Source organism: Equus przewalskii, unplaced genomic scaffold (assembly GCF_037783145.1).
Source record: "Equus przewalskii isolate Varuska unplaced genomic scaffold, EquPr2 contig_7247, whole genome shotgun sequence".
Lineage (NCBI taxonomy): Eukaryota > Metazoa > Chordata > Mammalia > Perissodactyla > Equidae > Equus > Equus przewalskii.
This window is the reverse complement of record NW_027227986.1, coordinates 39,001-54,021: the sequence shown is the minus strand read 5'-3', so window position 1 is coordinate 54,021 and position 15,021 is coordinate 39,001. Positions and strand designations below refer to the sequence as shown.

The following is a 15,021-nucleotide window of genomic DNA, read 5'->3' as shown; positions in this document are numbered from 1 at the left end:
AATCCATAAGATTTATTGATGGAGGGGAAAGGGGTAAAAAAAAGGAAAGATTGTCAATCCAAGGACACCACAAAAAAAAGAAAATTGCAGGCAAAATATCCCTTATGAACATAGGTGAAAAAATTCTCAACAAAATATTAGTAAGCTGAATTCAACAATACATCAAAAGGATCAGACACCACAATGAAGTGGGATTTATTCCAGGGACGCAAGCATGGTTCAATATCTGCAAGTCAATCAGTGTGATACACCACATTAACAAAATGAAGAATAAAAATCCCATGACCAACTCAATGGATGGCAGAGAAAGCATATGACAAGATTCAGCATCCATTTATGATAAAAACTCTGAATGAGTATAGAAGGAAAGTACCTCAACACAATAAAGGCCACATATGATAACACAGCTAACATCATACACAATAGTGAAAAACTGAAAGTTATCCCTCTAAGAACAGGAACAAGACAAGGATGCCCACTCTCACCACTCTTATTCAACATAGTATTGGAAGTCCTTGTCACAGTAGTTACTCAAGAAAAAGAAATAAAAGGCATCCAAATTGGAATGAAAGAAGTAAAACTGTCACTTTTTGCAGATGACACGATACTATAGATGGAATACATAAAGAATCCACCAAAAAACTCTAAGAACTAATAAGTGAATTCAGTAAAGTTGCAGGATACATAATTAACATACATAAATTGGTTGTGTTATATGAGGGAATGAACTATAATTAGTTTTTGGGTGGTGAACATGATGTAATCTACACAGAATTCAGAATATATTATGATGTACATCCGAAAGCTATATAATGTTATAAACCAATGTTACTGCAATTAAAAAATAAATGTTAAAAAAAGAGATTGGTTGCATTTCTATACACTAATAACGAACTATCAGAAAGAGAAATTAAGAAAACAATCCCATGTACACTTGCATCAAAAAAAATATCTAGGGGCTGGCTCCATGGTGCAGCAGTTAAGTGCACATGTTCTGCTTCGGTGGTGGAAGGTTCGCTGGTTCGGATCCTGGGTGCAGACATGGCACCGCTTGGCAAGCCATGCTGTGGCAGGCATCCCACATATAAAGTAGAAGAAGATGGGCACAGATGTTAGCTCAGGGCCAATCTTCCTCAGAAAAAAGATGAAGAAAACAGTTAGCTCAGGGCTAATCTTCCTCAAAATAAAATAAAACAAAATATCTAGTAATAAATTTAGCCAAGGAGGTAAAAGACTTGTACTCTGAAAACTGTGAGACATTGATGAAAGAAACTGAAGGTGACACAAAAAAAGTGAAACATACACTGTGCTCACGGATTGGAAGAACTACTGTTAAAACGTCCACACTACCCAAAGCAATCTACAAATTCAATGCAATCCATGAAAATACCAAGGGCATTTTTCACAGAACTACAACAAATAATCCTAAAATTTGTATGGAACCACAAAAGATCCCAAAGAAGAACAGCCAAAACAATCTTAAGAAAGAACAAAGCTGGAGGAATCACATTCCCTGATTTCAAACTATACTACAAAGCTATAGTAATCAAAACAGTATGGTACTGACACAGAAACAGACACATAGATCAATGGAACAGAATAAAGAGCCCAAAAATAAATCCACGCTTATATGATCAATTAATCCATGACATCAGTCTTAATGATATTTTCTTAGATCTGTCTCCTCAGGCAAAGGCAACAAAATAGATAAATGGGATTACATCAAACTAAAAAGCTTTTGCACAGTGAAGGAAATCATCAACAAAACAAAAAGACAAATGGGAGAAGATACTTGCAAATCATATATCTGATAATGGGTTAATATCCAAAATATATAATGAACTCATAAACTCAACATCAAAAAAAATCCAATTAAAAAATGGGCCAAGGACGTGAACAGACATTTTTCCAAAGAAGATATACAGATGGCTAATGGGCATAGGAAAAGATGCTCATCATCACTAATCATCAGGGAAATGCAAATCAAAATCACAATGAGCTATCACCTTACCCCTGTCAGAATGCCTCTTATCAAAAAGAAAAAAAAAAACAAGTGCTGGGGCCAGCCCTGTGGCCCAGCGGTTAAGTTCATGCACTCCACCTTCAGTGGCCCAGGGTTTCGCCAGTTCGGATCCTGGGCGCAGACCTGGCACTGCTTGTCAAGCCATGCTGAGGTGGCATTACACATAGCAGAGACAGAAAGACCTACAACTAGAATATACAACTGTGTACTGGGAGGCTTTGGGGAGAAGAAACAAACAAACAAACAAAAGCCTGGCAACAGATGTTAACTTAGGTGCCAATCTTTAAAAAAAAAGTGTTGGCAAAGATGTGGAGAAAAGGGAACCCCTGTGCACTGTTGGTGGGAATGTAAATCAGTGCAGCCACTATGGAAGACACTTTGGAAGTTTCTTTAAAAATTACAAATAGAACTACCATATGAATCAGTAATACCACTTCTGAGTGTTTATCCAAAAAAAAAAAACAAAAACATTAACTCAAAAAGATATATGCACACCTATGTTCATTGCGGCATTATTTAAAATAGTCAAAATACGGCAACAACCTCAGAGCCCACTGATGGATGAATTGGATAAAGAAGACATGGAATACTACTCAGCCATAAAACAATAATGAAATCATGTCATTTGCGACAACATGGATGTACCTTGATGGTATTAGGCTAAGTGAAGTAAGTCAGACCAAGAAAATCAAATAACATACAATTTCAGACATATGTGGAATCTAAAAAAACAAAACAAATGAACAAACAAAATAAAACAAAAACTCACAGAGAAGAGAGTAGTGGTTACCAGAGGGAAGGGGGTGAGGAAGTGGGTGAAATTGGTGAGGAGGATCAACTGTATGGTGAAGGATGGTAACTAGACTTGTGGTGGTGATCTCTTTGTACTGCATACAGGTGTTGAATTATAAAGCTGTATGTCTGAACCTTACACAATAAAAAAAGACTGGGAAAGTCTAATAATGGTAAAAATGAGGCAATAAATGGATCCCCTAATTATATCCCCTCTGACTACAAAGTCCTCTGTATTAGGAAAGTATTTTCAGTGTAAAAAGTTTTTAAAAATCTGTAAAACAGAGAACTTAAATCTTACCTGAACATTTGAAGAATAAGAATTCATAGATCCTTCTTTATACAAATAAGCCATAAAATTATGTGCTAAAAAAAATCTGCATATAAAAAAGAGAGGTAATTTAAAAAGTTATTCTTTTTGAAACATATAAAGCAGCAGTCAGCAAACTAACACCCTCAAACACCTCGGTTTCCATAAATAAAATTTTGTTGGAACAGAGGCAGACCCATTCTGTTATGTATGGCTTATGGCTGCTTTCATGCTACAACAGCAGAGTGGAGTCATTTTGACAGAGAGAGTATGGCCCTCAAAGCCTAAAATATCTACTATCTGGGCCTTTAGAGAAAAAGTCTGTCAACTCCTGACAAAGGTAGTAGTTTCTTTTGACGTATATGTAATTTTTATTCAAAGCAATGCGCAATTACTCAAAATAATTTTCGTATATTAATGGATTCCTTTATTAAGGAGAAGGGACTACAGGATGAGAGAAAAGCATTTTAAAACTTACAAAAATATGAAGTGGATGTAGGATTACAAGAGTTTATTGTTCTTTCCTCCTTTCTAAATTTTACTACCTTGCCTATGTATTACCTCTATAATGAAGTGGAAGCGTGCTGTGTGAACGTCATATTAATCTGATCATAGGTACTGAAACTACAAGTCTAAGTTCAACCTTCTCTGGTAGAATTGCTTGTACTTAATATTCTATTTTAGTTATGCTTCTTCACCTTGTGCTCACTCCTCAATCCAATGTAACATAACTAGACCACTCAGACCAGCTTCTGTCAGGAATCTCCCACTAAAAGTGATCTCATATAGCTTACTAATGACCCTGTAGTCGTCAAATCCAAAAGGCAGCTTGAAGTCAAGTAAAACTACTCTGATGCACTTCATATTGTTGACCACATTCCCCTTTTTTAAATCATCTACTCTTCAACTTCAATCATACCATTTCTTTCTGATTTCTCTCATAACTTTGTCTACTTTTGTAAGTCCCTTCAATCCAGATCCTTGATTCTTTCCTTAAATGTTTTCATGGCATTTAATTCTGGGTTGTTTTTCCTTCTGGCCTTTTATAACCCTCACCTTTATAGATGCATCTTGTTCATTCATGGTGCTTCGTTTACACCTATATAAAAAGACGGCCTTGAAACCCACACCTCTTTCTCACGTTCTAAACTAAATCTCTCAATTGGACGTTTCTCCTGGGATATCCGACAAGTACTTCATATCAAAGTTCTCCACAAATGAGCCCATAGTTCCCCTGACTCATACCTGTTCCCCTTCTCTTTCAATGCCCCCACCAATTCTCTGCCACCACTATCTCTAATCTGTTAGGTAATCTTTTTCCTGCCACCTCAGTATGCCTCAAAAAAGAAGTCCCCACCTCTACACAGTCATAGTTCTGCTTCTCATTATTTCTCATATAAGCTATTTGCAATAGCTTCCTAATTGTCTTATGCTGTTATAATCATTATGCAGGTAATTTCCTAAAACAATATACACATGCTCTATCCATCTCCCAAGCTCCAGTCCAAATGTTTCACTGTTTAGAGTCCTGATAAGATGTTCAAATGCAATGTGAGTTTTCTCATTTTCCCTCTTATATACTTGAAAAGTTCTTTGGGTTGTTACTTACCATATTCTTCTTCCCTTCTGTCTAAAAGAATTTAGCATTAGGTTAACTCTTCTTTTACTCAATGCCATTCTTTGGCATCTTACACAATTAATCACTGTTTACACACCTCTTTTTAAGAAACTTCTCTTCAGGGCCAGCCCGGTGGCACAGTGGTTAAGTTCACACATTCCTCTTGGGCCACCCGGGGTTCACCAGTTTGGATCCCAGGTGCAGACCTACACACAGCTTGTCAAGCTGTGCTGTGGTAGGCGTCTCTCATATAAAGTAGAGGAAAATGGGCATGGATGTTAGCTCAAGACCAGTCTTCCTCAGCATAAAGAGGAGGATTGTGTGGTAGATGTTAGCTCAGAGCTAACCTTCGCCCCCCCCCAAAAAAAGGGAAAAAAGAAACTTCTCCTCAGCTAAAAAAATTCATTTCTTCTTTCTTAAAAGCATTCATCTGAGCCTCCTCTTTTTTCTTTGTCTTAGAATGGTTTTGAAAAAGTTATTTAAGCTTACTACTTTCGGTTTCTCACAATTTGCCTCTCCCTAATACCATGTAGTTTAGTTTTACTCCCAAAATTTAACTGAAACTATCCTCTTGAAAGTCACAAATTACTTCCAAGCCAAGCTTTTTCAACTGGGTTTTCATCAGAGAATGAAACCCTATGGAAAGTTATTTTGATTATTTTCTCAATTCCCTGAAGGATGGCACATAGCTAGTACTATTTTCCATAAACTTCGCCAGCTCTCACAATAGTGTATGATCTAATTTTCTACATTAAATCCCTTATTCCACATCCCTGCTGGTGGCCCTGCCTCCCTGATAAACCCTAACTGACAGAGTCAGTTACAGGTTTACTTCTTGTTGTGATATCCTGTCCTGATTATAAAGGCCCTGCTGATTCTGCTAAGTTAAGACTGTATCGATTTTTCTTCAGGAGGTGAGTCACTATTTTTTCCGTTCCTAACCACCCTAAAAAAAGACTACTTGAGGCATTAAGACCAAAAATTTAATTAATTCACAGGAGAGCGTCTATTCATCTGAAACAACTAAAAATGTTAATAACAACTATATTCGTAATTTTTAATACTCAATTTTTATTATAAGTAAACAAATTCATATAAATAAAATAAAATGGAAAACTAAAGAATAAAAAATTACCTTTGCTTAAGGTGCACAGTATATGGTTTCTCATCTATTGGAATAATATAGGATATCTGTTCCTAGAGAGTCCAGAACAACTGAGAGTGAGGACAAATGTAATAGAAGAAGCAAAACAACAATTTTACATCAATTAATCCTTTCAAACAGTGCTTAAAATTTGTTGATTAAAATGTCTCAGACTACGTAGGATTTAAAATCTGCAACAATATATCAAAAATTATAATGTATTATATAAGCCATTCTTACTATTTCCACAAAAATAAGCCCAACCTAAGGGTTAAAAATCTATTTGTCACTGAATTTTAAACTCTTCTGAAGGAGAGACTGTGTGTTGTCCTGCAGTGTCTATCCAGATGGAGTCACTGGGAGAGTAAGGTATTCAATATCAGTGAAGTTCACTCCACTAGGCACAAAAATTATTTATTTTAACCATTTTACTAAAATGTATTGCCCGTTTCCTATATTTTCAAACAGAAGATTACTGAACAAAATTTGGTATTGTTTCTGACTCTCTCACTACTGTTCTCAAGTTAAAACATGGAGAGAAATAAGCTGTAACATCAGTAGGTCAGTGAACCTGACTGATGAGATTTTATCCAGCAAAAGAGAACATATGCAAAACAAGAGTTAGAGCATCATGAAAAGAAAACTTAGAGCACATAAAGCCCAAAAAGACACAAATATCAGAACACAGAAAAGATGAGCATTCCAGGATCTGGGAAACTAAGAAGCAACAGGAAGACTATACAAATCAAAATAAGAATAATGCAGGTTGTTAAAGGGTTTAATGAACGGTCAAAACTGAAATAGGAAGGTACCGTCACTGTGATAAGTCAAGTTGCTTTCATGTGCCCCCTGCTGTGATGTGATGAGAACAGTATTTAACTCTGTGGTAATCTTCCACAAAACTCACAACCTCAGTCTAATCATGAGAAAACATCAGAGAAATACAAATTGAAGGACGCTCTACAAAATGTCTGACCAATAATCTTTAAAATTGTCAAGGTCATGAAGAAGTAAGGAAAGACTGAGAAACAGAGCCAAGCAGACTGCGGAGACAGGACAACTCACTGCAAGGTAGGATCCTGGACTGGATCCTGGAACAGAACAAGGACGTTAGCGGAAAAACTGGTAAAATCCAAATAAATCCTGAATTTTGTTAATATTAATACATCAATGCTAATTTCTTAGTTTTCACAAATATAATGTATCAACATAGTTATATAAGATGTTGACTTTAAGGGAAACTGAGTGAACATATACGGGAACTGTGGAGCATCTCTGCAATTTTTCTGTAAATCTAAAATTATTCCAAAATTGTAAAACTTTATCTTCTAAAAAGTAAAATCAGAAATAAATTGAAGACAGAAGCAAAACAGGTATATGGGAGACATAAGACAGCAATACCACACATGAAAATCCTGACACTGAAGCAGCAGCGTGTCCTGGGGTTCAAATTTGCATTGGTGAGAAAATAGCCCCTTAGTGAGCCTGATCTGAATATAACTGAACATAGACCCTGGAGCATTTTTATCTCTTTTTCTTTTTTGTGTGTATGTGAGGAAGATTGGCCCTGAGCTAACATCTGTGCCAATCTTCCTCTATTTTATGTGGGTTGCTGCCACAGCATGGCTTGATGAGCAGTGCTAGGTCCATACTCAGGATCAGAATCTGTGAACCTCTGGCAGCCTAAGTGGAGCTCGTGAACTTACCACCAAGCCGTTGGTCAGCCCCATCTTTTTTAAGTGGATCTGCTGAGCAAGTTCTCCTAAGTTGTTCTTGGATGAATATTTTTCTCAAAGCAAAAACTTAATGATCGTTAAGATGTTAGTGTACCAGACACACTTCCTTTAACTGTCCTTTCACTAGCATGAAATGCACTCTATTTGCAGACTATGTAGAGAAAATTAGCTAGATCTTTAAAGAATGTACAGGAGTTGATTAACGAAAGTCATAAGAGAATTTACTGAACAATACTGGCAAATTTGTGTTTTAATTTTTAATAACAGACTTTCGATGATCAAGAAATTCTATCCCTTCTGGAACTTCCCCCATATAATATTTCAAATAAGTCTGCCAGAATGTTATTTGCAAAGTGTTCTAATAATTTCAATAGTTTCAGAAAACACTTTTCCCTATCACCTGCTCGTACAGTTCCAAAATCACTCCCTTCACGAAATATATTTTAGTAAATGTTTGGAAGCCCTGTAGATCTTTAAGCATTTGGGGACTGAGAAGAAGTAGATTGATCTGAATTTACAGTGACCTACATTGGCAATTTATCCTTCTGTTTCACAAAACTATGGACTAGTTGGATAGCGTCTTAGGCCGGGTTCCCTAGAAGCAGAGTCTGAAACAAGGATACTTTTGCAAGTGCTTTATTGAGGGGGCACTCTCAGGAGGAACCTGGAAGAGAGTGAGAGAAGCAAGAGAGGGAGGAAGATGCAGCTAAAGTAGATACGATTTCAGGGAAATTCTAGCCTTAGCCTGATGCTCTAGGGGACCTCTAGAGTATAAATTGTGCCTCAGAGTCTTTCCCACCTTGAGACAAGGGGGCTGGGCTTTTGTATCCCCTGTACCGACTGTCTTCAGCTGAAGGACTGCCCTGGGGCATGGGGTCAGGGAGTAACTCCAAGACAACTCCAGGAGAGGTAACTCAACAGCCAAAAGGCAATTCTCCAGAGAAGATTACCAACTCTTGGAATAGTACCTCAAGAGCCCAGGAACAAACAACACAAACTGAACCTATAAAGCAATTCTGGCCAGGGACTTGGGGTTGTAGGCACACCAACAGTGCCTGCCACCTCCCTATCCTAGAAATTCATCTTGATGCCCTAATGGACACTCATCATCTCCTTGCTCTACTGTCTATTCTAGATTGTCCTTACCCTCAGTCATCACTTCTTCCAGATGGCTAGCCTGATAGGGTGAACCAGAGACCTTCATCATCCCTCGGGGTTCTAAAGCCCCAGTTACCATACCCTTATCAGGCCATACTTGCTATATTTTCCCATTTACAGCTAAAACTAGGCATGAGAATTTTCAGAAAAGCCTCAGTGGATCACTTGAGTGCCAAACACTTGCCTTTCTGCCCCTCCACCCCATTGTTCAGCAGCATCCCTAGCTCCTCATGATAATCACAGTAAATTATCCTGAAATATGGTAATTTCTTTTCTTTCCTTTTTTTTGGCTTGTTGTTCTACTGTCACAAAGAATGAAAAATGACTACATGGCAGCTGTAGTTTTAAGGTTAGTGGGAGATTTACTATGTTCCCTGGTAGAAGCATCCTTCCCCTGGGATCCAGAACCTTTATATCATCAGGGCATAAGGTTGTAGGTAATGGAATCAAATACCCTCAAGTTGTTCACTGGAAGCGCTGGTGAGTAGGGGCACTTCTACTACTACTCTGTGGTTCTTGGACAATATCCATCTGTTTAATGTATAGACTACACTCTGTAGTACCTCATCCTTGCAATTACCGTCTCCAAGCTGGAGTTTAACTGCATTTTTAAGAGGCCAATCCATTACTCTATCAGGCTGGTTGCTTCTGGATGGTGCCTTATGTGGCAGGGACCAGTGGATCTCACAGTCATGCACCCATTGTCACACTTTATTTGTCATAAACTGGATCTCTTCATCTGATCCCATGTCCATAGATCAGACATACGGTGAAACCCTGGATAATCATGCCAGACAATGCACTGCAGAGAGTGATGCTGGCCAAGTTGCTTTGGTCAGGAAAAGTAAGTCCATATCCAAAACTATGTATCAAGAACAGTAAGCAAAAAGCCTTGCCCCTTCAACAATGGAAAGAGTCTGATGTAATTAACATGTTAACGAATAGATGGTTGATCTCCTCAAGTGAGTGTACCATTATCTGGGGCTTAGAATCAATCTCTATTGCTAATAGGTCAGACATTCAGAAGTGGCAATAACTATACCCTTGGTGAAAGAGAGCCTAAGCTGTTGGACTCATGCATAGCCTCCTTCTCTACCATCCACAGCTATTTCATCCATGAGTCCATTTGTGCAAGCACTGGAACAGCCAAGGACAGAGGTTGACCTTCATCTGCTGGCTGCGTCATCCATCCATTTGTTTGTTTTGTGACCCTTCCATAGTGCATGCTCTCTGGTATGCATTAACATGCAACACAAGGTCCATTCACATGCCTTTTCCCAAGATTCCTCAATCCAGTCTTCCAGTCTTGCTCCTTCCAGGACCTGACAAAACACCCAAAATCATTTGCCACAGCCCATGAACCTGTGTATATTTTTACTTGGCCTATTTCCTTCTTTAAAGAAAAATGGATTATCAGGTGTACCACCTGAAGCTCTCCCATTAGGAGGATGTCCCCTAACCACTGTCTTTAAAGGCCAACACTGATAGGAGGGATAGTGAAGCAATAATCCAGTTTTGGTTTGTACCAATATCCCAAGCTAACTCATTCATGAACCAAGCTCAGTTTATGTTTTCTTCTTTCATTACATGCATATAGAGACCCCTCACAAGTCCACAGGTGTGAGCTAAAAGAGGGGCATTAGTGCAACAATAAGTGATGACACGAAACTTACTTGTGCCCTCTAGACGTACTCAATCTCAGTCTCGGATGTATTGCCACTGGGCCTAACCAACTTTACAATTTAGTGAATCTAATAGCGCCTGTTTGTGATGGGTAGTTCTGGTTGCAGAGTCATTTAATATCTCATGGTCAGATTCTCAGTCTCTATCAAAGACCAGCAGTATATCAGGAGCTGCTTTTTTGAATGGTGTATAGTTCTCTGATGAAGACAACATGGCCTTGCTCCAGAAGTCCAGAGTTCTGGTGCAGAACTCTCTTATTGGGTTTATCTGAGACTCCATACAGCATCTGTTTGCACCATAAATACTTCCAGTGCCTTGGGGTCTACTGGTTCATATAGCCCAAGAAGCAGGGATGCCAGTACTGTAACCTGTATCTGATGTAGAGCTTTCTTACTTTGGACTCCCCTTGAAACTGGCAGTCTTCTAAATCACTTAATAAATGAGTGAGAATGGTATTCCCAAGTGCAAATTATGCTGCCTCCAAAACCAAAAGAGGCCTATCAAGTGCTATGGCTCTTTCTTAGTGATAGAAGGTACAAGGTGCAACTATCTATTCTTCATCTTAGAGGGGATGTGGCAGCATGTCACTCACCACTAGACCGTAAAAATATCATTGATGCATCAGATACCTGAATCTTTATAGGATGCATCTCTCATCCTCTTGGGGCTATAGTTTACCAGGGTTTCTGGAACACTTGCCATTTTTTATAATGTCTATTAACTTTATGTAATTGGTATAGAGGACCAACATGAAGTTCTATGGAATGTCCAGATGATCTAGATTCCTTTGACTATATTATGACAGAGAACAGAATTAATATGGCAAAACTATGAATTTAAATGGTTGTCCATCCCAGGCAAGTGTGAACTTCTTTTGATCTCCTTCCTGAGATGCTGAAAACTCACTGACAAGATCAGTAGCACTTACCTCTGAAGTTTTGGAACTCTTACAACTAAGCCCTGGGCTTTCAACAACATAAGTCCTCTAACTGCAAGAGATGAGGCTCATTACGAAGCTGGTCCCCTGACATTCACACGCCATTTAAAATTAACGACTAAGTAGCCTGAGCCTGTAATTTACTCTTTTCAATGCCTTAATGATACTGAGCAACAGCCATCAATTCCATAATCCTCACAATTACCGTTTCCCCTGTACCTGTCAAGCACATGAGCTACTGCGCTAGCCAGAACATCTATTCCATCTATTTACCATCACAGCTCACTGCAACTGAAAATCTTAGTAATTTCACTGCTATACCTGTCATAAATCACCAGCATCCCACCTTTCACGAGGGTCCTCATTGCCAGCTAAATGGTAGATAATCCAACTCGAGAATCTCATTCTTAAAGTCAGCTTCCTAGAACTACCCCATTTCTGGTACCAACTGTCTTAGCTGGTTTCACAAGGAGCTGAGTCTGAAGGGAGGGTTATCTTGCAACTGACTTAATGAAGAAGCGCTCTCAGGAGAAACCTATTGGAGAGTGAGGGAAGCAGAATTGGCAAAGGGTAAGAGTTCAGCATGGATATAGTTTCAAGCGAAGTCTAGATTCAGCCTGATCCCAAAGGGAGCTCTGAAGAGGAACTGTACCCCAAAGTCTATCCTGCCTTGAGGTATGAAACCAGAGTTTGTAAATCCTCACACTTGTCAATCATTGGCCCCTAGAGCTTTGGATGAGGTAGCTCCAATACCCCAAGGCAATCTTCTGAAGAAATCTGTAGGTGTGAGCCATTAGCAGTAGCACCCATCGCAGCTAGATGATGGGAAAACTCAAGCAAACCAGTAAAGGGGTACCTTAGGATCAGCGTAAAACACTAGCAGTGTTTGCTGTAGATAAATTGAAAGGATAAACAAATCCCCTTTATAACAGAAAGACCTATAGGCAAGACAAAATTATGATGACAGTGTAATCACTAAATCCCTTCTAAAATCAAAGAGAGAAACTAGAATATTAAAAAAAAAATCAACATCTCCATCAGTGTATCCTCATAAACCAAAGATTATGGTGCAGGGGGAAGGGGCAGAGGAATGCAAATCAAAGACAACAGTAGAACCTCCAGAAGATCTGTACAACGTCATCAGCTGTTTGGAGAAGGGAAAAGAGAGGGGAGTTCTTATACTCTGAAAAATCCTAGGACAAGAGAAATTGCCAATTCTTTCAAAAGGAGTGAAGCCCACACTAAATGGAAAGCCTCGGTAAGCATGGTTACCTGCAAAACTGTGACATAGTTCCACACGGCCCAATCTTCAGGAAATGCAAAAAAGACCCCATAAACAGAGACACACTAAGTGTCTATAGGAAGATTAGATGCAGGTTGACCTAAGCCTGCTAGGGTCTTGGAAACACCCAACAAAGTCTTTCTTTCAGAAGGATAGAGGGCCTGCTCATAGTAGAATACAAGCAACAATGTAGGCAAACGAAAGGTTCAGCTGCTGGGGGAAAGAGTTCCAGAAACTCAGCTATATGGAGCTGCCTATACAGAGAGCCCATACTGATAATGCTTTAATTTAAAACACAAGAAGGGAACCCTTACACTGTAAAGCTAGAAAAGACATTCTGGCCTCCCACCACTGAAACATAAATCTCATCATAAACTGCAGAAAAATCCTTATCATTTAGAAATGAGAAAGAGAAAAAGATCGCAATTGCGCCCTATACAAAGATATTGTAAGAGAAATGATAAAAATCAGTAGAATAGTCTACAAATATCTGAGGAAGGCACACCAGAAAAATATGACAATACATCAGGTGAAAACTGTCACCTAATATGGCAAAATAATCCAAAATAAAAATAACTATAAAGCTACAAAACAACAGCAAAAAACAGAAATAGATATGAGATGGCTAAACAGAAGAGAATGTGAAATAAGAGATAACAGAGCTCAGGATAAAAATTGAAATTAAAAAAATTATTTCAGAAATTAAAATTAGACACAAAATCCCATACGTCACAAAGCATAATAAAGAAAAATAGAGAATAGAAGGAAGAAGTATTTTAAAAATCAAAGGGGAAAAACTACATGAACACAAAAAATTAGAAAATAATAAATGGAAAAAACAAGCAACGAAGATTTAACATATTGAAGTTCTCAAAAGAGTAAGCCAAATTAACAAAAATGAGCAGATATTTAAAATTATTATTCAAGAAAACATTCCTGAAATAACAGAAGACTTGAAGGAACATTGAGATATATACATGAGAAATGTATACAAATATGAAGTATATAATGTTATATGCATTATATAAATTTATTTGTATATAAATATGCAAAATAGATATTTTAGATATTTCAAAGTAAATAAAATGTATAAAATACAAAATGCACATTATATAAATATATAAATTTATATATATGTTATTTAAGTAAAATGTAATGCAAATATATAATACATATGTCATTATATATGGTTTATTCATATATAAATACTGAAATTTAAAAATCAATGTTGATATCAATAAAACCCAATGGGCTTAAATCACTTATTAAAAGGAAAATATTTTCTGATTACTTAACAATGTAAATTTTAATTCCATGCTAAATTTAAAGACATACTTCCAACAGATTTTAAACAGATTCTAAAAGGTTAAAAATAAAGGATGGCCAAAGATATAACAGGCAAATGCAAATAAAAAGGAAGAAGAAATCACAAACTTAATACCAAACAAGGCAGAACTCAGGCCAAAAATGCATGAAATGAGAAAAGAACGGACTTCTTAATCATGCTAAAGTTTGCAATTGACAAAGTTAAAATACTCACTATATCTATGCACCTAGTATCACAGCAACAACTTACAGCAGAAATCACAAGAGCTGCAAGGAGACAGACAGAAACAAACTAATATTAAAATATTTTAACCAATCTCTCTCAGTCCAAGAAAGAAGTTGTTTGTAGTAAACAAAGGTAGAGTGATATATAACAAACTTTGAAACCCCTCCCCAACAGAGAATTCACCTCCTTTTCAAGCGCATGATAAATTTCCATAGAAGACATACAAAAAGTAGTAACAGAACTCTCCTATCAAAAGTTATCGAGGCCAAATTTTTTCATACAGAAATTCTACTAGACCTTTAAAAATCAGATAATCTTAAAGCAATTCTAAATAGAAAAGAAGGAAATTTTTTGAATTCTTTTTTTGAGCTAAGTATTACCTTAATACCAAAATTTGACAAGATTACACACACATAATACCCCATAGACTAAAAGTACTTATAAATCTCAGTACAATAAAACAGACAAAAATGTTGGCAAACATAATCCAATAACCAAGTGGAAATACAAATGTAATTCCATTTTAGAAAATCCATTACTATATTTCATTACATTAACCTATCTAAAGAAAAAATCAGATGATCATTCCAATGCCAAAATCCAGAAAGAATGACAATTTTAAAAATCACTATTTGTAACATCTAATGAAATAATGGAAATGGGCAATAACAAGGATCAACATTAGGAGAATAATAAACACTAGGAGAAACGCTGAGGGAGGATCTGTTAAAGGATTGGACAAAAGCACCTTCCAGCGATCAACTTTAGCATCGTTAAAAGAGGTGC

At 37.4% G+C, this 15,021-nt stretch overlaps 1 protein-coding gene across 1 annotated transcript in view; it reads right to left on the bottom strand.

The window, feature by feature from the left end:
* Positions 1 to 15,021, bottom strand: part of LOC103540832 (disintegrin and metalloproteinase domain-containing protein 32-like) — a 67,311-nt gene that overhangs the window by 19,442 nt on the left and 32,848 nt on the right. Inside the window, exons 3-4 of the mRNA XM_070606850.1 lie at positions 5,879 to 5,940; positions 3,117 to 3,192 (exon numbers count right to left, since the gene is read on the bottom strand). Coding sequence (XP_070462951.1) covers positions 3,117 to 3,192; positions 5,879 to 5,940 — 138 coding nt within the window. The remainder of the gene's footprint in view (positions 1 to 3,116; positions 3,193 to 5,878; positions 5,941 to 15,021) is intronic.